A 24556-nucleotide genomic window follows, 5' to 3' on the forward strand; every position below is an offset into this window, starting at 1 on the left:
ATCACAATGATGAGGATTGTCTTTCTGTGTGTACGCATAAGATAAAGCTCAGTCCATTGCTTTCTCCAGTTAAATTCAGCCGTCAAATTTGTTGATCTCGAGATGTGACGATCCGTATTCATCGGTATGATGATTCTAAAATGTATTCTTTAAATATTGTGCATAGCCTCAAATTCCCATATCTAATTATATGCCAAGAAAATCTCACACTAGGCTAATGTTGTGCATAGGCCCCACTTTGAAGTCAGACATACAAAATCTCCAAAACGGAGGCTACTTACAAAGGCGAACTAGGTCATTGAATCCAATTGGAAAGGTAGCTGCAAGAAAGGAATTCAGATTTAGAAAACGTCTAGCAAAACAGATGGAGGTAAAGCATTCCTGGTAAAGCGAGCATGATGACTTGATTGAGCGACTGTGCCATGAAGAAAAAAGGCTAACGACTTGGTTGCATAAATGACCCGACTTGATGTCGCCAAGTATTCATAGTTGTTGAGAGCCAACGATGATGCGGGGCAGAGCTCATGGGATGCTGATCAAGGCATCCTTCAATTGAACGTAGACGAAACCCAGTAAGAGGCGGAATTGAAGAAAACGTCACATATTGAAGCCTTTCATTAGGTCTTGGATGACAATGAGCAGGGTTGGCAGAAGTCCGTTCATTGTTTGAAGTAGCGTCGACTCGAAAGTATTCGGAGGGCTATGACCGGGGCCACGTTGTGGGCTTCATTGGTCAAGATCATTGTGGCGGATGAGACACTTGTTGTTGTAAACTAACAGAGATACAAGGGGCGGAATTCTGAAAACATGATCTTTTAGCAGATACAGAAAAATGACAGTTCGGATAGTTGATATCATGTTATGATGTTTACGGTTAATTGAATATGAGTTGATGTTATATAGTTTGCAGAAATTTTATAAACTCCTAACAATGTTTATATTAACTGTAAAAATTTGAACGTCATATCAACGATCCAAACTATTCATCTTTCTGCATCCACTAAAAGATAATGTTTTCGAAAAATAAAATTTTAAAAAGCAAAATATGGTGAAAAGAATGGAGCAAAAACGTAAACGACAATGAATGTTTAAATTTAAATTTATGGTTTATGGGATTATGGTGGCGAATTTTGGAGTTGACATTATCACAACAATTGATCTTGTTCTTAAGAGCATTTGTATATTTTATTTTTCTTATTTTTCACTCTTCTATATTAATTAAAAAACCTCACTACAATAATAGCCTTAGGATTTAATCCTTACCATTGGATTCTTTGGTCACATTTACGTTTTTGGTATTACATCTTTCATTTGATTATTTATTGATTTAAAATATATTTTCCTTAACATGTAACAAATTGAGTCGTATTACTTGTTAATATTAATGGATCGAGTTCAAGTCCGGCTATATTACCTCTTCATTTTAACAGGTGTTACACAACACAACCCGTTAAAATATCGAGCATGTCACGAAAATGACACGAATGCCAATTCTAGTAACAAGGCCTCGTCACGTCTACTATTTGAACCAAATTCATCAAAGTGATCAATTAATGGTAGTGTTACATGTCTAACTAACTAGTTAATAAGTTAGTATGGTTAGTGGATTCCTTTTCACTTAGAAATGAGATGTCTTAGGTTCAAATCTCGTGGATGACAAATTCGATATCAAATTAGGTTGCCCATTGTATAATTAGCCGAACTCCCCCTCCCTCTAATGAATTGTACCCACACAAGTGATTTGCACATTATTGAATAGTTTAATGGTGCTTTGAAGTGACTTAAAGTGCTTTTTCAAGATTAACTGTATTTTTACTAAAAGTTGGTTCCAAAAACGCTTCCAGTCATTTTAAAAACATTTCCAAACAAATCCTAACTTAATTAGAAAATTGTATTGGAATCTCGTTCATCCTTTGAAAAACGAGATGGATACCCTTTATCCCCAATTTCAAAGGAATCAGAATCCTTGACAATAAAAGGGGACATTCTTACAGAAAGCTACTCTTCACAACTTCTCAACCAAAATACCACTGCGGCCAAAAAATAATAACAGAAAGGTTCTGCTCATAAACCAACTCTTGTAGTTGATGGCTAAATCCCTTTGTTTTGTTTTTTCCTTTAAATAAAATTTCAGTGATGGGGGACAAGGGGGTCGTTCTATCAGGAAGTTAGTCCTTTCTAATTGCTCTGAGCGGGAAGAAAGTAGCCTATTTTTGTGATTGATGACCAAATCCCGGGTCATGGTTCTTTTTTACCGCCTTGTGCATGCTAGAAAGTAAGGCTACCTTTGTAGTTCGATGACCAAGCCTTAAGAGTAGTTTGACTCGCCTAATCCTTCATCATCGTCATTAAATTAAAAATAAAAAATAAAAACAAAACAAAACAAAACTCTTCACAACCTTCTCAATCCAAATTTTTTGGAGCCAAAAACAATAGTAATAGAAAAATAAACTTTACGTGTCCGGCACGTACCCTACGAAGGACTTGTTGGTTTTCCCTCCGGTTGACTGTTTCTCAGAAAGATCACCAGCCTGCCTCGTAACATTGTATCCATGTTAAACTACACCAAGCATATATATAATATAAAAATCAGCAGTAGGCATCATGCTCTGTTTCCACACTACCTTCCTTCCACTGGTTTTATTCCTTCTATAATTGCTAAATTGCTGTCCATTGACATCTCAATCAACAGACAAGTAGCATCAATTATTGAGAAGCTTATCTGAAATAACAGTTGCGATGTGGACACCAAGATTCAATAATCAAGAATGACAACTGGCAAAATCGAAAAATGATATTACCGAAAAAGATACTGCAATTTATAATGAAATCCGTCGCTGTTGTGCTGTGTCGACGAAAGTCCAATGTGGCCCTCGTATTGGAAATCTTTTGAGTTATCTGCAAAATAGTTTTTACTAGAAATGAATAAAACTGCAGTTCCCTATAAAATATTAAAGCATTGTGGTCACCCACTCGTCATAGGTGAAGATAGGATGTTGACCTGTGACAATGATCTGTGAGATTATGGCTTTATTCTCTGTATCTCATTGTTTCTTTCTCGAATCCAATGGTTGGAAACTGTTTAGCGTACTGCTCAACCTCGTGGCGAAGCTTTGTAATCTCAGACTGAACTTCACCGTCTGATTCCAGAACTGCCACGAAATCCTTCAACTTCGTACCTGTAATCCAGATGTGCATGAGCATGTAACCATGGTAGTGAAACATGTGACTAAGCTAAGCTTTACAAACCCTAAAACAATTTATATACAGGGGACAGTGGGAGAGTAAACCTTTGGCAGCAGCCTTGATCTTCAAGGCCAACTTTACAGCTGCATCAAAATACTCAGCTACTTTCACAAAATCCTCCTCCAAAAACCCCCTAGACGTAAGAGCTGGGGTTCCTGAGGAACCGGAAAACATGGAGTTTGTCAGCAAAAGTACTTAGCCAATTGCCAGGAGGTGCAAAATGGTTAAATGCGGATGGATGGCCTTACCCATGCGTATGCCACCAGGGACCATGGCAGACACGTCCCCAGGAACAGTATTTTTATTTGCTGCAATATGTGCTGATTCCAAAACTTTTTCAACTCTAGAGCCATCAATGCCCTGCCAGAAAAAGATTCCATCTTCATTAGTTTTCTCATGCTATAACCCATTTGCAGCACAGCAGTATACATCAATGAATTAAACATCAAACCCTCTAGTGTACGAGAAATGAGGGAAATTCTATGATTTTCTCACTAGTGTTTTCTAAAGCATTAGAAATCCATGGATTCGTAATAACCCAGCTTTCAGAGCTTAAGGTTTTAAAGTTTCCCTTCTCATTTCATTCGTCTCTAACATAATTCACTATTCAAATCTATTTCGGAGGGTTTAATCACAGAATAACGATATTTTATCACTCACTTTTTGGTTACCAGGCCTAGTTGTTCATCTAGTAATATATCTTTCAGTAATCATATGGCATCTTGAACCTCCAATCTAACATGCTGAAAACTTTAAGTCGGAATAAATCCTTCAATCAAAGGGAGAATCAATCTCCTGTTTGCAATCTTCCCGTCAGAGGAAAAATCAATCTGCTATTACCTTGTCTCTTAAATTCACCAACACTAAATGGTTCTCTGTTCCACCGGAAACAAGATCATAGCCCTTCTCTAGCAAGCTCTGCATGTTCAAAGGGCAAAAACTATAAGAAGAAATTACTGAGACAGATGAAACAACCAAATAAAGGAAATAAAACATCGTGTGCCTTAGTCATATAGAAATTACTCCAAATTGCTTTAACGAGAACCCAATTAAAAAAGAGAGAATAACTTTCAGATTTTGCATTAATATTTTAGAAAGCAGCGTTCATCAGACCTCTGCAAATTTTGAGCAATTACTGAGAACTTGTTCCTGATAAGCTTTGTACTCCGGAGTTTTGACCTAGAACCATAATATAGTCAGCAGTCCAATAACAAGAAGATGCAAAAATCCGATCAACATGTAGTGGGTATTTTGGTTAAACACACAAAATAAAAGGAAAGAACAGAAGAAACAAAGGAACCTGCTTCAGTGCAACTGCTAGCCCTGCTATGGTGTGGTTGTGCGGACCACCCTGGAGTCCAGGAAAGACAGCCTGATTGATTTTGTCTTCATAATCATACATAACCTGTAGAAGGAAATTCAAGCATTTAATATTTCATCCAAGTTGCTTCACTTGAGACTTCTACATATTCTCCCCCATTTTCCTTCGTTTATTTATTTTCTGAAATTTATCATCAGAACTTACTTCTTGCCCTTGCTTGTTTATATGCTTGACACCCTTCCTGAAGAAGATCATAGCCCCACGAGGTCCACGAAGTGACTTATGAGTTGTGGTTGTAACAATATCTGCATACTCAAAAGGAGATGGAATAACATCGGCAGCAACCAATCCACTGATGTGTGCCATATCAGCCAACAGAATTGCTTTCTGCTTATCACAGACCTGACGACACCATGACACCACAAAGAATAACATCTCACTTAATGATTGAGTACCATAAGAATTTCAGAGATGCATGAAGCTGATTATCGTAATCACACAACTCAAGCCAAAATTTACCTTGCGGATACGCTCATAATCGTACAGGCGTGCATAAGCACTTGCACCAGCAACTATTAGCTTTGGCCTGAAAAGTGTGGCACTTTTCTCCATCTGTGGACATATTTATTCACATAGGTCAGCCTTTAATTAACAAAGAATGACAGATAAAATATGGTATTTGCTTAGAACTATAGAAACTCAAACTTCAAAACAATTAAGAAGTCATGCCAAAAAATATCCCAATTCAAGACATACAGTGACTTTAGGCTAACAAAGTTCTGTACTTCCCAGGACGAGTCAGGGATACACTTTCTGATTTCAAATAATGTCAACTGTTATCCATTTGATGATAACTAAACTGCAGCCCTGTGGGAAGTTTCTTTGCATGGTTATCTTTCATGTTACAGTCATCAGAATTATTCACTTAAAACATTATTTTTGCAGTTTTGCTAATAATATCTGCAGGAAACAAGTAAGACAGAACCTCATTGCGCCCCATTTCATCCTATTTCTGAGGCTGAAATAAAATAATAATGTTTTTCTAATAATGTTTGCAGGACACATGTAAGACGGACTCTTAAATATGCTTACAAATATGAGAATTCAGAACAGTGAAGATGGGGATGAGCAAGTCACCTGATCATAATCAATGTAGCCAGTGCTCTCATTCAATCTGTATGGCATTGTCTCAAAAAATATCGACACAGCAGATATCTTTTTGGTGTCAGTCTGCAAAATGGTGAAATGTTTGTGTCATTTAGTATACAGACAGGCAGCATTACATTTATGTTTTTACAACCCAAAATGATATGCGACATCCAGACATCAGAAGCATGTAAAATCACCATAACAAAATATAGGTTCACTTGTTCTGTGTAGTTTTGAATAACTAGATTGCTTGAAATACGCAACACAATTTCATTCTCAAAATAATTAATATTACATAAATATACATAGAAAGGGGTTCCAGTTTATGTACTCACTGGATTTTCAGAGAAATTATTCTGTAAAGACAGTACTAGGTTTAATTACACATAACAGGAAACGAGAAACGGAAGAAAAACAAAACAACCCAGAGGCACTAGACTAACTGAGAGCTACACAGGCTGTCGCTGTTAACCACAAAAAGCACAAAAGTATAGCCAAGTATAATCTGGAAAAAACAATCAACAGCGAGGTCGACACCTGATAACCATGAGAAAGATGTCCGCCGTGAGGTAGATCAAGTGCCATGATTCTTTCATGAGGTTTCAACAATGCAGTATAAGCTTGGAAGTTTGCAGGGGATCCAGATAGTGGCTGCACATTCACTGAAAGAATACAGTAGAGTATCATTAATAAAATAAGCAATTCTTCTTCCATGGTACGTACCACTGAGTGGTCTGGAAAACCAGCAGTTAGATCTTCCATAAAGGGATCTAATGGATCTTTGCAACGGTTAGGTCTTGCATAAAACTCGTACCACTGAGTGGTACGTACCATTGTAGCAGGACCCCAAACTATGTAAGATATATATTACTAAATACATGAATAGTTCAATAATAGAATGAACATGAGTTACAAAAGCAAGAGATGAAGCCGAGAATAAAACTTTACTTTGACACAAATACTCTTTGAACCACGCATTTATAAATCAATGGTTGACATGTTTACACAATATAAAAGATTTTTAATTCTTTGAGTCCCATTTTCAACAATCTAATTAAGTATAACAATGCTATTCTAATGCCGTCTAATCCCAAAGCCAGATTTTACAAAACATTACATTTCAAATTCAAAATCTTGAAGAAAATAACTTAATCTGAAATAGCATGCTGCCTTTATGCCTCCTACGCGATGCAATTCACAAAAGAAAAAAAATATTCACTACGCTATGCAATTGCAATTCACAAAAGAAAAAAAAATTATACTTCAACATGAAATATATTGTACCATATTGTTGAAAGGGTATTGTGTACAATGAAAATCACTCAGTGGATAGAATTAACTCCAAGTGTGACCAATCATTTTTCTTTATAGCAAATATTTAACAGCAAAACCCTCCCTACCAAATAATTTGAAAGTCTGAACTTGTTGGGTGCTAGACATCATTCATAACTTGTACAATGTAAATGAACACAAACACAAATGTGAAATCCTACATTGAACTGATGGAAATAGTTGGGAATGCCACATGTATAAGCTATACATTTAGTTCTATTACCTCCCCATTTTGCAGGATCTAACTGGAAGGCTTCTAATGCACGTTTTTGACACAGGGACTCAGCCATGTCGATGTATCTACATTTATTAAAGAAAAATATCAATCACGCATAATTCCTTAAAACAAAAGTACTAGACGAATGTGAAAAAAAGGCAAGAACATGTTTTATAAAGCTCATAACCACCTCACAGCCCCCAAATGGCAGGGTTTTCACCAGAGCAGGGTTTTACCCAAACCATCCATCCCCCAAATAACATTTTAGAAAAGATAAAACTGAAGAAAAACTACATTTCAACTTAATAGTTGGAAATATAGGAATGCAAAAATGCTCATAATATTCACTGGGGAACTACTTACTCATTTCCTCCATAGTATCTAGCACCAGGATACCCTTCACTGTACTTGTTGGTCATGACGGACCCAACAGCTTGCATCACCGAAAGTGACGTGAAATTTTCTGATGGTATAAGCTCAAGCCCCTACGATAAACTAAAAATTAAGAAACAAATTCTAAAAACAATAAAAACAGAAATTAAAGAAACATGAACTCCCTGATCATTTACTAAACTCTCATGCTCAACATTGCATTGTGAGTAATCTTTTCTTGCCAGACTTAACCCGATTTAACTTGAGGCATATCACATTCATCACCACGCAAGCAAACGAAAATTTTACATTCTATTACAATTATATTCCCACAAATCAAATCAAATCAAATCAAATATACCTTCCATTGCCGAGCTTTTTCGAGCTCGATGATATCGGCAATCTCAGAATCGACAGCCTCAAGCGGCTCATTCAACTGCTTAATCCACTGAATCCAAATGATATTTTTCCACAGAATCAATACAATCAAACACAACACAAATCCAGATCCAAAAGAAGCCAATAAATTATAGAATTGTGAATAGGAAAGGACATACAGTGGTGCGAGCTTTCCCTTTGTCTTGAGCAGCCTGGCTGGCCAGAGAGGACTGCAATCAAAACGACGACGGATATCAAAAATTGGGCGGGTGGAAATCGAAACTACACAAGCATGGATTTGATTGATTGAAGAAGTGACGTACCATGTGGTATATGGTGCCGCCATTGAAGAAAGGTTGAAAGGGCAGCTTCTTGTTGATGGAGCTCGAGAGCCTGAGAAGCGCCATTGCCGACGAGCTTTGAAGATTTGTGAGTACTTTTGGGGGGTGACAGAGAGAGTCGGGGAGTGCGGTGGGTGTTGGTTGGTGGGGTTGGTGACCGTAAGAATGTAGGTCCCGCAGATCGGGAAGCGGGATGTGTGTCACTGTGCCGGTGGAATCAACTTATCAATTTATCCAACCAAAATATTTGGCCCATGTCTATCAAAAAAACTAAAAAATTGGCCATTATTAGACAAATCAGACCGTTGATTTTTACATATGTTAAACTGTGATTTTCATTAATAAAACACGTAATATCAATAGATTGTAGGCAAGGGATTCCATGCCATGTCATTAATTCAATTAAGACGCGCAACCAGTAACGTATACAAAAAAAAAGGATTATTGCTTCAATTGGAGGATGGGGTAATGGCACACCAAAATCAAGGGGCAAAAAAAAGTTCACTTGGGCTATGTTTGTCGGAACGTTCAAAGGAACATTTGTCTTTCCATTAATTGTTCTCATTAGCTTAAAAAACACTTCAAATTTACCAGATCAAGGTGGGAGATCTCACCAGATTTAGTATTTACAGAGGATCACAATTCACAGCCTTTCACTAGACCATCCAGAATCAGTTCCGCAGAGATAGACGATGTCGGAGACATGCTTAACCTTTGAGTGATCCGAGCTTCCTTTTGTTCGTATTCCTTCTATGAGCGTGTTGGGAACACATTCAAAGTACAATTGGAGGAGATGCAGGCAATGCATCCAAGCGTAGCACTTCATCCTCGTTACTTGTCTTAACAAGTAACAATTGGAGGAGTTTCGTTCTTTCGATTGACATGCACAAGTCCTCCTCGTCGATGTCTCTCACATTTGTTAAGATGAGTCTTGTGAGTTGGGTCATGTGTCCAAGTTGTTTGATTAACATGCCTCCTCCCTCCATGCCATCTAAAACTTGTAAGCTCTTCAACTTACTTATGTCGAAAGGGACTTGTGCGCCATTCAACAAATTAAAGACTTAGGATCATACTTTTGATGATGGTACATCAAAAGATGCCGTAAGTTTATTAACTTCGCAGTTCCAACTGGAAGCACCAAAATTGTGGAATTCCTGATGTCCAGCGGCTCCAAATTATGTAGGTTTCCTATGCCTTCTGGAAGCTCTGCCACGTTTGTTCCTCTTAGATTTAAATACTTTAAGTTAAAAAGCTAAAGCTTACCATTTCATGTGGCAGTCGGCTTATAGGGGCATCCTTAACATCCAAAACCCTCAACAATTCAAAACCTGAAGGCAAGTTTTCAAGTGTGGGGCAAGTATTGGCCATGAGAAAAAGTAAAGAATGTGCGAACTTTTGACATGTTCTTTTTCATTCGTAGTTCTCCGTAGTTTACTTGTACTGTTAGGCGACGGGGAGCTCTACGTTCTTCATTTGTTTCTTCTTGCTCCATAGAATTTGTACAAAATTTCTGTCTCTGAAATCGAAAGAGCAAGTTCTCGTAGAAGGTCATGCATCTTGAATGTTTTTGCCCTTCCAGATGGTTCCCTCTTAACAACTTGGAGCATGCAACGACAAGTGAGCTCTGCTATGTAACTTTCTGCACTGTCTTCTGGCTTAGCCGCTCGAAATTGTTCCACAAACCCTTCTGCCATTCACAATCTGATAAGCCTCTTACATTGAACTACATAATCTTCTGGGAAAATGCAAAAATATAAGAAGCAATTATTGAGTTGATATGATAAATCATTGAAGCTTAGTAATAAGATGCTCTTCACTACTTCAAGTGTGGGGTTGTTGCTTAGCTCCCAATTCAAGCTATTATATACTTTCGTCCACTCGGGAACAAATCTTTTAGTTGACATGAGAGCACCCAAAGCTACAATTCCTAGAGGTAGGCCTTGGCATTTTCTAACAAGATCCCCGGCTATGAGTTTAAATTCTGTTGGACAACTACTGTCATCCCAGCTAGAGAAAGCTTTCATGGAAAAAAGATCCCAAGCCTCATCGTCAGTAAGAGGCTGAACATGGTGCATGCGACTTCCAACTCGAAATGAAAAAGAAGCAATGCCTTCATTCCGAGTTGTAAGCATGACTCGACTTCCATGTGTTCCATTTGGAAGTGCTACATTTATTTGTCTCCAAAGATTTATATCCCACACATCATCTAAGACAATCAAATAACGCTTTGGCTCCAAATAGTCGACGAGCACTTCTACCAAATGTACATAGCTCATATTGCTAAAGTCTAGAGGAATAGCTTGCATTGTTGCTCTAAAAAGTTCTTGGATCATGGTACTTAGTAGATCTTCAACTTGTTTGCTTGTTTATGCGATAGGTAAACTCATCGAGGATGCCTTCAACGTCGAGGGATACGTACCTTACATTTGCCACCCATGTTTTCTCTACTTCAGAAAGAGCTTCTCCCTTCCTTTCTGCATCCGCCAAGAACGCTTTCATGGTCAGCAACTCAAGCCCGAGATCTTCAAGTTCGTCATGAACTCCTTCTAACAGAGACACTTTACTTTCAACAAATGATACAATTTTTCCAATCAAAAAACCTGTTGGAGGTGAAGCCATTTCTTCTTGTTTCTTTTGCTCAGTAAACTCAGAAATTTCGAGTTTTGAACTACAAATATGCTAACTATCATGTATAGTAGTGGCCTTCCGTTCGCAGATGGAGAAAGTCAAACCATCTCCATACATGTGGTACATGCCATCACAGATATAAAATGTCAACTTTCTTTGATTAATTCATATCACGTTTGGTGACCAAAATTTTAACTCTTAATTTAGTAGTGTTTATTTTCGGGACGAGTAATGTACAAATTTGAATCCACAATCTCTCGTGGATATGGGAAAAAGAGGAAAACTTTGGACGTGATTCTAAGTTGTTAATGTTCTTTGACTGAAACTTTGTTAATTTTTAATTTTTGATCAAAATCCATAACATTAATGTAATAATGTCAACTTTCTTTGATTAGTTAATATCAAGTTTGATGACCAAAATTGAACTCTTAGTTTAGTGTTGTTTATTTTCAGGATGTTTATGTACAAAGTTTGAATCCTCAATCTCTCATGGATATGGAAAAGAAAAAAAAGTTTGCTGACAAAAAAGATCTTATAATCCAATTTTTTTTTTTTTTTGATAAAGAAAAAACTTCATTCAAAGGGAGAAAACGCGAATACAACCGTTCCCAGTACAATAAAGAAAATAAGCAGTTTGAGCAAAATACGGAATACAGTACTTCCAAATTTAACTAACAGAAACAGTAAGACCATGATGACCAAAAGCATCCGCAACAAAATTTGTCTCACTAAAGATATGGTTCCACTTGATATTAGTAAACTGTGAAGCCAACCACCTGATATCATTGATGATGGATAAAAGATTTCAGGAGATACCACACAGACCTTTGACCGCCAATCTCCCGTGGATATGGAAAATAAAAGGTTTGCTGACCAAAAAGATCTTATAATCCTTTTTTTGTTTTTTGCTTTTTTTTTTTTTGTGATAAAGAAAAAACTTCATTCAAAGGGGAAATTGCGAATACAACTGTTCCTAGTACAATAAAGAAAATAAGCAATTCGAACAAAAAACGGAATTCGGTACTCCCAAATATAACTAACAGAAATAGTAAGGCCATGATGACCAAAAACATCAGCAACAAAATTTGCCTCACTAAAGATATGGTTCCACTTAATACTAGTAAACTGTGAAGCCAACCACCTGATATCATCGATGATGAATAAAAGATTTCAAAGGACACCACATAGACCTTGGACCGCCGAGATAGTAAGCCAAGAATCGCCCTCCACCATAATGTTAGTTATTCCTTTTTGTATGGCGTACTTCAAACCTTCACCAATTCTATATTTGTATTTTAAGGTAAAGAAAATTGTATATTTAAATTAGCCAAAAAAGAGAAACAATTTCCTTATTTACACCAATGGTGGGGCAATAGTGTAATTTGGTTCAATTCCAGGACTCTATTTGGTTGAGCATTACTTCCCTCCACAAAACTTTACCTGAAACAGATAGAGTGGATAATAAACACTCTCTCCCTCTCTCCCTCCCTCTGCACCTCCAGCAGCATGCAATTTCTTTGAAGAAAACCTCCCCAAGCCTTTCTATGGCTTCTTTGCCCTCAGTTACTCTCAGTGGCACTCTCAAACTAGACCAAGAATTCCGAAAACACCCCACAAATTTTCTTCCTTCCGAAAAGGTACTCGAAGTCTTTTGTTTCTGTTATTTGTGTGTTTTGTTCTCCCTCTGCATTCTGTAGTTTGGATTAAATTAGAATATCGCTCGAGTAAAAGAAAAGCTAAATCCATGCAGTATGTTCTTTCTGAAAGCATGAAAACTAGTACTACTCTGTACTCTGTACATAGTTGAAGTGAAAAGTAGCACAACTTTAAATTACACTGTTTGTTGTTAATGTTTTTACCATACTCCTTCCTTTGGTATCGCAGAGCGTAAATGTTTCGTATCCGAAAAGTCAGACAATCACCAATTCAGATCGAAGTTCAGAACTCCCCAAGTCTCTAGACTTTCGAGAAGCGCTTTTGATGATTAGAGAGGGGGATAAGGTTGAGTCATCTCACTACGTTCCTGTCTTGCAAGAATGTATACACAGGAATTCGGCTTCAGAAGCGGAAGTTGTGCATGCCCACATCATAAAGACCGGAACCCACCAAGATTTGTTTGTCACAACATTCCTTGTCAATGTTTATGCAAAATGTAGAATCATGGAAAGTGCACGTAAAGTTTTTGACAATCTGCCTGGGAGGAACGTTGTTTCGTGGACAAGTTTGATAACGGGCTATGTTCACAATTCGCAGCCAGAAGTTGCCATTCGGGTTTTCAAAGAAATGCTGGAAGCCGGGGCTTATCCTACGAATTACACTCTAGGAATTGTTTTGAACGCTTGTTCTTCTTTGCAGTCCTTAAAATTAGGGAAGCAGTTGCATGGCTATATAATCAAATACCAGATCGATTTTGACACTAGTATCGGCAACTGTCTCTGCAGTTTATACTCGAAATGTGGAAGCTTGGAGTCCGGTATTAAAGCGTTCAAGAAAATCGAGGAAAAAAATGTTATCTCGTGGACTGCAACCATATCTGCTTGTAGTGATAACGGTGAAGCTGCAAGGGGTTTGAGATTTTTCGCTGAGATGCTTTCCGAGGGCGTTGGACCTAATGAGTATACCCTAACCAATGTCTTGAGCTTGTGTTGTTTAATGCTGTCTTTGGGTGTGGGGCAACAGGTTCATTCGTTAAGCATAAAACTTGGCTACGAATCGAACCTACCAATAAAAAACTCTATCATGTATTTATACCTCAAATGTGGACAGATTAATGAGGCTCGAAAGTTGTTTAATGGGATGGAAGCTATCAGCTTGGTTACATGGAATGCAATGATTGCAGGCCATGCACAAATTATGGATCTTGCACAGGATGATGTTTCAGCGTACCAAAGCGGAACTGAAGCACTCAACATTTTCTTGAAACTGAACCGTTCAGGCTTGCAACCGGATTTGTTCACCTTCTCGAGTATCTTAGCTATATGTAGTGGTTTAGTGGCCTTAGAACAGGGAGAACAGATTCATGCTCAGACCATTAAGACGGGGTTTCTCGAAGATATGGTAGTAGGCACTGCCCTAGTCAATATGTACAACAAATGTGGAAGTATTGAGAAAGCAAGTAAAGCTTTTGTGGAGATGTCTACGAGAACTTTGATATCGTGGACAACTATGATTGCAGGTTTTGCGCAGCATGGCCGGACTCAGCAAGCACTGCAGCTCTTCGAGGATATGAGAATTGCAGGAGTAAGGCCGAATCAGATTACTTTCGTGAGTGTTCTCTCGGCTTGTAGCCATGCTGGGATGGTCAACGAAGCTCTCGGTTACTTTGAGATGATGAAAAAAGACTATAAGATTAAGCCTGTGCTGGATCATTTTGCCTGCTTGATTGATATGTACGTGAGGAAGGGTCGGTTAGAGGAAGCGATTGATCTGGCAAAGAAAATGGATCCTCAAGCGAACGAGTTTATATGGTCGATCTTGGTTGCAGGGTGTAGAAGACATGGGAATTTAGAATTGGGATTTTATGCTGCTGAAAGGTTGCTCAAGCTAAAACCAAAAGATACCGAGACTTACACATTGTTGTTGAATTTGTACCACTCTGCAGGAAGATTGAAGGACGTTGCTAAGGTGAGAAAGAAGATGAAAGAGGAGAAGCTTGAAAAATTAAGGGACTGGAGCTGGATTAGCATTAGAGACAAGATCTATTCGTTTCAACAGAACGATAATTTACATCCTTACAGCGCAGATACACAAAAATTCGTACAAAGTTTGATTGATCGAGTCAAGAGTCTTGGATATCAGTCACTAGAAATTTTGGAAGTAACCGATGAGGAGCATGAAGAGCAGACTTTGATTCCAACCGCTTATCATAGCGAAAAATTAGCGATTGCTTTTGGATTGTTGAACATGCCAAATGCTGCACCAATTCGGGTCATCAAGAGCATCGTTATGTGCAGAGATTGCCATAGTTTTGTTAAGTTTGTGTCATTACTGACTGGTAGGGAGATGATCATTCGAGACAGCAAGCGCCTCCACAGATTTGTGAACGGAACATGTTCATGTGGGGACTTCGGAGGTGCTATTTGATTCAGGCTAGAAAAAACATGTCGAAAAGCTCGTGTTGCATTTTGATCTATCATTAATGTTGGAGTAGATATCATGGCACAGCTGAGCCTTGGTTCTTATGGCGAGTGATAAGGCATGCTGTAGGAGCTGGTGTAGTGACCATTTAGCCTACTTAGAGGGAAGAAGTACCGAATTCAAATCTCATGAACGACAAAATGTTGAACGAAACAAAATGACTCATTTGATACTACAAAATTTCACCGGGAAATCAGATTGTCACCAATAGCTCCTTATTTCATAATTGATTTGCTGTATAACATCGTGGCGATGGCGTTGAACAACTGGTTGTATCCAAGATTTTATGCTACGAGTTTATAGTACGTGGGATAGTGTCTATGAGAGAGAGAGAGAGAGAGAGAGAGAGGAGAGAGAGGAGAGAGAGTGAACTGGAGATAAATAAGAGGCTGTGCTCATATCTATAACATTATTTACATCCGGACTAAGACTCAGTTTATACAATCATTTACGCTAAACAACTCGGTTTATACAAAGTTACAAAGTTTTACACGAAAAAACAAAAACGAAATACATCTCTTTCCTTCTGGATTCTTTTCTTCCCTCTTCTTCAGGTGCTGTAGTGTCACGGGGAAGGAGATTCCTGATAGGGTTCGGTAAACTGCAATCACAACTTGAACACCCCATGCGATGCGCCCAAAGGTCAAAACCATTGCAAAGTACATGTCTAGCACTGATAACCGAAAGTAGATGATACACATGTCAGAAATCAGCGCTTTTTACTTTTGCTTTTGCCGATCCTCGATTTGCTAGTTTCAGTAGGAGGTTTCCAGATGATATCCTCAAGATTGCTACAGAAGTTCTTGTAGAACTGTATAACAGAAGCACATCTATTCCATTCAGACGCAACCAACATGCATGCACATGCAGGTGATACAAGCTTCCATGTCATCGATATCAAACAAAAATAGTTAGAAGCAAACTGAAAACTAACCTTGAGGAATTCACTAGCATCTCCAGCGGCTTTCTGAATGTCTACCATGTAATAGGTCGGAGCAACTTCAAAAATCTGCGGGCAATAGTAAAAAATTAAAAATAATCAGTCTACTAAAATGGTAGGGGTGACTTCGGTTCAGTGTGGCATCAGGAGTAAAGGCTTACTTCAAGGATAATGGAGAAATGAGAAGTTTTATTTGCTGAAAGACCCTCCACTCTCATCTGGAAAAAAAACAGAAATATACATGTTTAGGAGTGAGTTTTCAAGTACTTCTATCCAGGATCGTCCTGCCAGAATTATAAACAGGCATGTGCTTGCACACGCATATTAAACAGCAAGCAAAATAGAAGTAATGAGACTTGTATATATCATGATATTGGTAAACAAAATAAAGGGGAAGTAAAATGAAGCACCCAAAATAAAGATTAGTATAGATCTGGCCTGATTTACCTTATAGTTGCGAATGTGTGTCTTGAAACCCATTGATTGGGCAACAACTTCCATACTGGATAATACAACCTTTGCTGGCTTTTGTGAAACAAAGCGTGTCTGATATTTCATAGAATCCTACAATTGGGGAAGCAATTGATGTATCAGATAACTAGAAAACCGGCATATATAAACTGTCTCGTGCAAACTTGTATTTATAAGCAAAGGCCATGATGCTCAAAGGGTGAGAGGGTAACACACGGTACTAAACACCAAATTGTAAAACTGGAAGTATGATTTACTGAGTAGCTAAAGGATAAAAATAAAGGAAGTTAACCAGTAAGATAGTATCTTACCTTTCCACGGTCAAACATTGTTGCGAGGTTTAAGCCTTGAGATAGAATTATCAAGTCAAATGCATTAAGAACTAAAGGACCCATGTCTTCATTTCCATGGTGCTCGATAACCCTTTGTTCCTGCTATAAACCATATATAACAAGAGAGTTACTTGTGTTGTCAATCTCAACAAAATAAAATGCAGCTTCTCTAAGTCTTTGACAACCTCAGAGTCGGCTTCGTCAAAAACAGCATTTACATCATCCAGATTTACATCTTCATATTCAAGTAGTCGGGCAGGAATGTAATTCTTCTGAAACCACTCATCATTTCTTATCTGTTCAATTGCAATACGCTGCATTGACACAATCACACACACAAACATTTCAGAAACAACAACCAAAATAACTCAGTCAAGTAGAGAACCAAGAACTGTAAATCCAAGAACACTTGTTACATAATTACATAGAGTTCATTCCACTTCCTTCAAAGTACTTGATGTTTGTTCCCACTTTTGAATTAAACCACTCAGGGGGATGAATAATGTAATGGAGTGGGAAATAAACTTTCAAAAATAGCAAAAACATAACCAAGAACGCAAATGTATGCCATGAGTGGGTCCTGAATCCTAACAACGTTAAAAAGAAAAAATGAGAGGCTATGTCGGTTGAAGAATAATTAGGGGGCATACCCCACTGTAAATGGCACAAGCCAGCACTCATAATTCTCAGTAAAGGAAAAAATAATTATTGTTGGTAACAACAAGGCTTCTACTTTTAATATGAACCATTCCAACTTAGGATCTTAACTGCTGTCCAAAAAAATTTCCACGGTGTACTTTTATTGTTAATTTATTAAATAGAAACTTAAAAGTACCAACTTTATTACAGTCATTCCAGCTAATCTATAATTAGATTTCTCTTGCATTACAAGTGCAGATATGACGCATGTAAAAGTACTGACTTTATATCAGTCATATTCCAGTAAAGAATGTTTTTCTTCAGACCAATTGATGATACCTTTAACAGTCACACCCGTACTTGGATTGGTTACGGAAAGAAGATTATCATGGCCCAATCCAAGGTTGGTGATAGCTGGAGGAAAGTGTTCAGAAAGTACATAAAACATTAGTTCTTTAGCAATCATTAGCACACCACGTTCTGAAAAACTTAGTTTTACTTGACAGTTTAACATGCATTGGAAATAAATCATTTAATGATGAAAGAAATCTGAGGACATAGTAACTTTGGTGCTCGAGGAAACCTATAAAGTTAGATAGCAGTGGAAGATCTTATAATCTTTAGTAAAGCAATACCAAACATGAAGAAAACACCAAATAAGGGAAGAAAAACAACAATACAGAGATAAGAAAAAGGTGACAAACTCAAGAAAAGTCAAAATTCTCAGCAAAGGCTTAATGTTGGGTCAAATGCTAAACAGACACATTCCGGTTTTCCTATCAAATGAAGCATAAGCCTTGGTACTGCTAATCAAATACTTCTCTTCTAACATTTTTTTATTAAATACCTCACCCTTACTTGGTTAGTTACATGCATCATCTCATTCCAACACTTTAAGATGTCCATTATAAAACAATATGAATTATCATAAAAGACTGACACCAACATTTTGTGATCGTGTCTTTGTTAGATATTGAAATAGTAATGAAACCTTAAAATGTGCACTTTATGCATACAAAAACTGAACAATGTCATATAACTTAGCCAATACTTGCCTTTTCTGGGTTTGTCTCTAAAATTCTGTGAATCAAGGATTTTGCTCCCACTGGAAACCAAGATGGGCATGTGAAGTCTGCTTTCTCAATCTGCAGAAAATAAACGATAATGACTTAATATTAACAATGGTATTAACATCCTACTTTAACATCCTTGTGGAAAACTAGACAACAGAGAAGGAAAAGCATTGGGTTGAGTTGCAACAGAAATTAGATGATTAAAGAATCAAACCTAGCATCCACTAGAAACTGCACCTAAAAATAATGTCAAACGAGATCTAGCATGTGAAAGAACAGAGACATCATTTCTACATTCCATCACAACCAAATACACTTGATCACCCCTTCAATGTTATCAGTTTAGCTGAGGTAATTATTCACTAATCATAATATCTCTCATAGTTTTCAAATATTGATCCAAAATATCATTTATCTTATTGATCAATGGCAAAATAAGCAGAGAATAGTAAACATGAAAGAGGTTCATGCCTTACTATATAGTGTGGTTAGGTCAAGCTCATCAAACGGAAGATAACCTGCCAACAGGACATAAAGGATAACCCCGCAGGACCAAACATCTGCCACGGCACCATCATAACCCTTGTGACTGAGTACCTAGAGCACAGAATAGCGTATAAGAAAAGAAAATTAGCGCATTACACGACAACTACTGAAACTAAGAGAATCAGCAGTTGAGATATAGTCAACATTTAACGCAGAAGCTAGAATTTGTCGTTACCTCAGGTGCTACATAGTTAGGGGTGCCACAGGTTGTCCGAAGGAGGCTGACTCCCTATGTGCAGACATCAAAAGAATGAGTCCCGACAATATTAAATCCCACAACCAATATAACGTCAACAATACCGACAATATCACATCTCTCAAAAAATGTCAAAACAATGAGGCATCACAAAAATGAGTCTTGACAGATATTAAATCTCACAACCAATATAATGTCAGCAATCCCGAAAAATATCAAATCTCTCAAACCGTTAAAATGTCAAACAATGAAACAAGAATGATTCGGATAGAATCTTACTTGTTCGGGCAAAGCACTAAGACCAAAATCGGAAATTTTTAAATTTCCTAGAGAATCAAGCAACAGGTTCTCCGGCTGCAAAAGAACAACAATAAGAATCTCATGATAGAAAATGAAGCGATCATAATAGCAAGCTAAACGCTATAAAAGGAACACCTTTAAGTCTCTATGATAAACTCCCTTGCTGTGGCAATAATCCACCCCATCAATAAGCTGTTGGAAGTATCTCCTCGATTCGCCTTCACTAAGTCGCCCATGATGAACCTAAAAACAGGCGGCTTCAGTGTTAACATCACCACTTTCTCAAAGAACTAATGGTCCAAAATTCCAAATTGGGTTGTGGTATTTGAAAAGTGAGAATACTCACGATTTTATCAAACAATTCTCCACCAGTAATGAACTCCAAGATTATATAAATCTTAGTACGGCTTGCTAGAACCTACGGAAAACAACATTCATCCTCAGTGACTGACTGCAGAAATCAAACAATTTCTAAAAATAGAGATATGACGTGCCTCATGCAGACGAACAACGTAGGGGTGCCTGACAAGCTTCATTATCGATATTTCCCTCTTGATCTGCACCACACATCAAATTTCTTTCAAAAAAAAAATTAAAAAAAAATCTCAAACTGGAAACTGGGGCACGCTGTAATCCTAAATACAAGATAATTTGGACAGTAAAAATAAAAAAAACCAAGCTAAACCAGAAAGTGGGTAAATTGGAAACGTATTGAAATTCAAAATTAAAACATGGAAAAGAGGTAAATTGGGTAAGTTATTGGGAAATTAGAGAAAACCTGGTCGACCATCTTGTGCTTAATGATGGTAGTGCGATCCAGCACTTTCATGGCGACACTCTCACCCGTCTCAGTGTTCTGGGCAAACTTCACCTTGGCGAAGGTCCCTTCGCCGATCGTCCTCCCAACCTCATACTTTCCCACTTTCCTCACCACCATCTCTCTCTCTCTCTCTCTCTCTCTCTCTCTCTCTCTCTCTCTCTCTCTCTCTCTCTGAGAAAAAGAAAAGAACAGAAAGCAAAAGCAGCAGCTGACGGTTTCAAAATTTGAACAACGCAAGCAAGCAAAAGCCAACAACTTTCTGCCGAATATTTGAATGGGTTCTAATCGGCTTTGGGTTCTGATTGGACATCACAAAACAGCAGATTAATATTAAATCCCGGTGAAAACGATGAGGGTGTCAGAAATTGAGCAGCTTTATTCAAATTAGTGATTTGGGGTTTTGAGATTGACTTGGTTTTAGACGAGGATAAACAAAATCAAGAAGAATTCTATGAAACGAAATAAGAGGTGAGTTTTTGCTGCTGACGATCACCGACACTCTCTCTCTCTCTCTCTCTCGTTGATGCCTTTGTCCTCCTTATGACATCGACCATTATTCTCCGGCCTGGATTTCGGGCTTTTTGTTCTTCCTTTTTTGCTTTTCGGCCTCAATAAATAAAGAGGCTTTAGATTTAGTTGCTTCAAATCTTTCTTTCTTATATTAACATTTACGGTGTCTTGAAATTTTGTTTAAAATTATACATACACTACAATTCAGTTTTATGACACTGTTCATTAACAATGAAGGAGCAGAAATGCCCTCGGTTTCTGCTCGGTTCCCTGTTTTCATACCTCCTCGACCCCGTCGAGCCAAATTTCAAGCCCTAAAAGCTCCCAAAAAAATTAAGAAGACAAGAAAATTAATTTTTTCTTACCTTGAAGCAACGAGAAGACGAAGCAAGCAATAAAAGAAGATCCTTTGCACGGGCAAGATGTAAAAGATTGCTAGAGGAGGGGGAACAAATATCATCTAAGCTTTCTCTATCTTGTATGGTAGAATAAATCACTCTCTGATGTTGATTTAATAATCCACTTAAGGTGGACTTAAATAGGCTTTGAGAGAAATTTATTTCTCTTTCGTACAATGATTTAATTTCCCATTAAAGAGGGAATCTACATCAAAATAGGAAACAATCTTATGTTTACCAAAGCAAGAAGATTTCTACACCATGTGCCATTTCCTGCGAGTAGCTCAACAAGTGTGGGGGCAATTGTGGAACCAAAAATAATCGAGAAAAATATGAAGGCGACACGTGGATTCTAGGGTAAAAATGACAAAATTACCCTTAAGGAACACCGAAACTTCTACACGCAAGCAATGAACAGTCATCCCTCAATCAAGTCAAAAGTACCCAAAATAGGTATTTATTTATAACCTATTTCATCCATTCTCATCAAATCTTCTTCCCAAAGTAACTCTCAAATCATTCCTTTTTTATTATATTAATTAGCTACTTAATTGATTTATTATTCAATTAATTTGATAATTAAACACAAATCATGAACTTCACCCACAAGGCCATCCAAGTGCCCAGTCCATCTCCACCCAAATGGGCCACCACACCCTTATATAAACACCCTCATTCTCTCCAAAACTAAATTCCACTTCTCTTGCTAAATTCTCCAAACATTTTTCCCTCAAAAATTCTAACTTTGCTAAATTCATCGTGGGCACGTGACGCTTTTGGCCTTGACCTAAGGTGTTATTTGTTTTGTAGTTGCAATTTTGTCCAATAACAAGGAGGAAAAAATTTGCATTCACATCAGCCACACAGGCTGCAAGCCTGGTGCTGATGGCTCGATGCGACGCGACTCGACTTGGAATCTGACACGCCCCGACCCCTATATTCCCCGAATACCAGGATAGGCATGTGTTGGCCGACACCCGAGGGTGACGAAAGCCATTTATTGAGTGCAAATGCTGAAAACAAGGGATAGATAAAACTTATAAATGATAAATAATAAGAAATATGCATTTAAGGAACGTGTTCAGAGCACATATTTACCTAGAACACTAAAAGAATTAATATAAAAATTGAATGAACACATGAGTGGGTCCTACACCGAGAGGACTCGAAGATACCGATGCAGAAGTGCCTGGATGCCGGGATTGTATGTCTCGATTCTAAGTCCTGAAGGGGGCGCAAAACAAACATAAGTGGACCAATTTGATATATATAATAAAACAGTTATCAACGTACTAACCCCCAGGTTTTATGAAAACACATATATATCATAATAAACATAGGTTTTCCGAAACCTAGCATGACGTGCAATGTCTCAAACCATAACTTGTATATATAATAATCACTAGTGAATTGTCCGATAACCCCCAGGCCCCATGCCGGCTCCCCGTCTCTAAGCAGATAGTTAAAGGAAAATACACTTCAGGCCCCATGCTGGCTCCTCGTTCCTGTGCTAAATAGCCAAAGGAAACACATTCCAAGCCCTATGCCAACACTAAACCGTTGCTCGGGACGGAAAAGGACCACTAGGTAAATACAAATCCATTGAACATATATATATTGAAAGATAACTTCATAGTATAAAGTCATCCATCATCTATACTATAAAGAGGTGTTCGAAACATGTTCTAAATATCATATCGTCATCCATCGGATATTCTATAAGAACATGGGTTATAAGAAAAATAATAATAATTCAAACTAGCCTTAGTAAGCATGTTATCTCACAAAACGTTTCATAAAACGTAATCATCAAATCATGCTTTTCATGTATGCATTTCTACTATTAAAACATGAATTTTGAAAAGGGGTTCACTCACAGTACTTCGCCGTAAAAAAGTCATGCAGCTAGCGAAGACAGAAACGCCATTATAATTGCCCCTAAGCACATAAAGGGCTCAATTAATAAAACTATATAATAGCAATTGAATTTGGGAAAACGGACATTGGAAACGAATTCAGAACATTGAATTATCCTAAGAAGGGTCCCGGATAAATTTCATAAACGTCAATAGAATATTCCTTGAATATTCCCTAACGGATATTCTCCATAAAGGGTTTTGGGCCGACTAGGGTTTAGGGTTAGGACTTGGGTTAGGTTTAGGTTTAGGATAAATGGTTAATGGGTTTAGGTTAATGGGTTAGGGAATTAGGTTGATAAAAGACCTAGGGTAAATAATTGGGTTTAGTGTTTTTAAACTAAAAGGATTTAGGGCTTCAGGGAATTGGGTTTAGGATTTGGGCTTAGGAGTTTTAAGGGAATGGGGTTTAGGGACTCGGCCCCAAGGCCAAGGGCCTAAGGGGAAACGGCCCGAAGGCTTTACGCCTTTAAAGGCTTGGGTTTTAAAAAGGAATGGCCCAAAGGGCCTTTTGGATTGTAGAAATTAAAATAAGAAAAATAAAAGGGTTAGGGTTGGGCTGCCCAGGGTTTTGGGCTTAGCAGGAACGACCTAAAGGGCCTGGGTTTGGTGGGTCGTCGGACCCAAGGAAGAAGAAGGCCCGAATTTGGCCGGAAAGTTCTCTAACTTTATACGCCCATAACTTTGTCAATACTTAACGAAATCAGGTGATTTAAAAATAGAAACTGTAGCCCTCGAAGAGACGAAAAGAATGGTACCTCACACAACGTCTAACTCGCCCTGGTTTGACCGAAAAATGCCTTGAAAGCCTCGGAGGTCGCTAGAAACTGGGTAAGATTCAAATGAGTATAACTTCTTCAATACTTAACGAAATTAGGTGAAACAAAAAGGAAAGTTATAGTTCTCAGCGAGAAAAAGAGATTGATACCTTGCACGCCGGCCAACTCTCTGTGGTTTGGCTGGAATTTGCCTCGAAAGGGGCGGTCTGCGTCGGAGCTCGTGTACGGGGCTTTATGGTTCGACTTCCAAGATGCCAAGACTATGGTTGAGTTCGTAGCAACGAGATAAAGACGATGGTGATGTTGGAATTGTGATTTGATGATGATTTTAGGATTTGGGTTATGGGTGTGGCATGGTGAATGAGAAGAAGAAAGAGAGACTGAGGGAGATGAGAGAAAAGAGGAAGACTTTCAGAAAAATAAAAGAAAATGGAAAGGGAACCGGGGGACAAAACAGGGGGTGGGCCCCTTGGGCACACCATTTAAGACTCAAAAACCATATTAAAAGCAAGATA

General features: G+C 38.0%; 4 protein-coding genes across 6 annotated transcripts; 1 reads left to right on the plus strand and 3 right to left on the minus strand.

The window, feature by feature from the left end:
- Nucleotides 1–2612: 2612 nt before the first annotated feature.
- LOC103402023 (serine hydroxymethyltransferase, mitochondrial) lies at nt 2613–8669 on the minus strand. Its single transcript, XM_008340767.4, has 16 exons — nt 8339–8669; nt 8195–8245; nt 7999–8085; nt 7629–7750; nt 7272–7348; nt 6254–6378; nt 5705–5797; nt 5087–5179; nt 4772–4969; nt 4547–4651; nt 4360–4425; nt 4087–4164; nt 3495–3606; nt 3291–3401; nt 3002–3179; nt 2613–2898 (listed from the first exon to the last, which is right to left on the minus strand). The coding sequence occupies exons 1-15, from the start codon at nt 8420–8422 to the stop codon at nt 3031–3033; spliced, it is 1551 nt and encodes a 516-aa protein (XP_008338989.2). The 5' UTR covers nt 8423–8669; the 3' UTR covers nt 2613–2898; nt 3002–3030.
- A 1381-nt stretch (nt 8670–10050) lies between these two features.
- On the minus strand, nt 10051–10975 carry LOC103402070 (disease resistance protein RPM1-like). The gene is made up of 2 exons (XM_008340819.1): nt 10776–10975; nt 10051–10717 (listed from the first exon to the last, which is right to left on the minus strand). The coding sequence occupies exons 1-2, from the start codon at nt 10973–10975 to the stop codon at nt 10051–10053; spliced, it is 867 nt and encodes a 288-aa protein (XP_008339041.1).
- Nucleotides 10976–12428: 1453 nt separating this feature from the next.
- On the plus strand, nt 12429–15426 carry LOC103416243 (pentatricopeptide repeat-containing protein At3g24000, mitochondrial-like). The gene is made up of 2 exons (XM_008354499.4): nt 12429–12621; nt 12869–15426. The coding sequence occupies exons 1-2, from the start codon at nt 12529–12531 to the stop codon at nt 15065–15067; spliced, it is 2292 nt and encodes a 763-aa protein (XP_008352721.2). The 5' UTR covers nt 12429–12528; the 3' UTR covers nt 15068–15426.
- Nucleotides 15427–15493: 67 nt separating this feature from the next.
- On the minus strand, nt 15494–21101 carry LOC103416244 (CBL-interacting serine/threonine-protein kinase 8-like). Of its 3 annotated transcripts, none has more exons than XM_008354501.4 (14): nt 20397–21101; nt 20113–20175; nt 19965–20036; nt 19754–19861; nt 19598–19672; nt 19298–19351; nt 19048–19173; nt 18559–18648; nt 17050–17178; nt 16844–16963; nt 16509–16625; nt 16223–16279; nt 16056–16130; nt 15494–15932 (listed from the first exon to the last, which is right to left on the minus strand). In XM_008354501.4, exons 1-14 carry the CDS (start codon nt 20553–20555, stop codon nt 15831–15833), a joined length of 1347 nt encoding a protein of 448 aa, XP_008352723.1. In that variant the 5' UTR covers nt 20556–21101; the 3' UTR covers nt 15494–15830.
- Between the last annotated feature and the right edge of the window lie 3455 nt (nt 21102–24556).

Source organism: Malus domestica, chromosome 15 (assembly GCF_042453785.1).
Source record: "Malus domestica chromosome 15, GDT2T_hap1".
NCBI classification, from domain to species: Eukaryota; Viridiplantae; Streptophyta; class Magnoliopsida; order Rosales; family Rosaceae; genus Malus; species Malus domestica.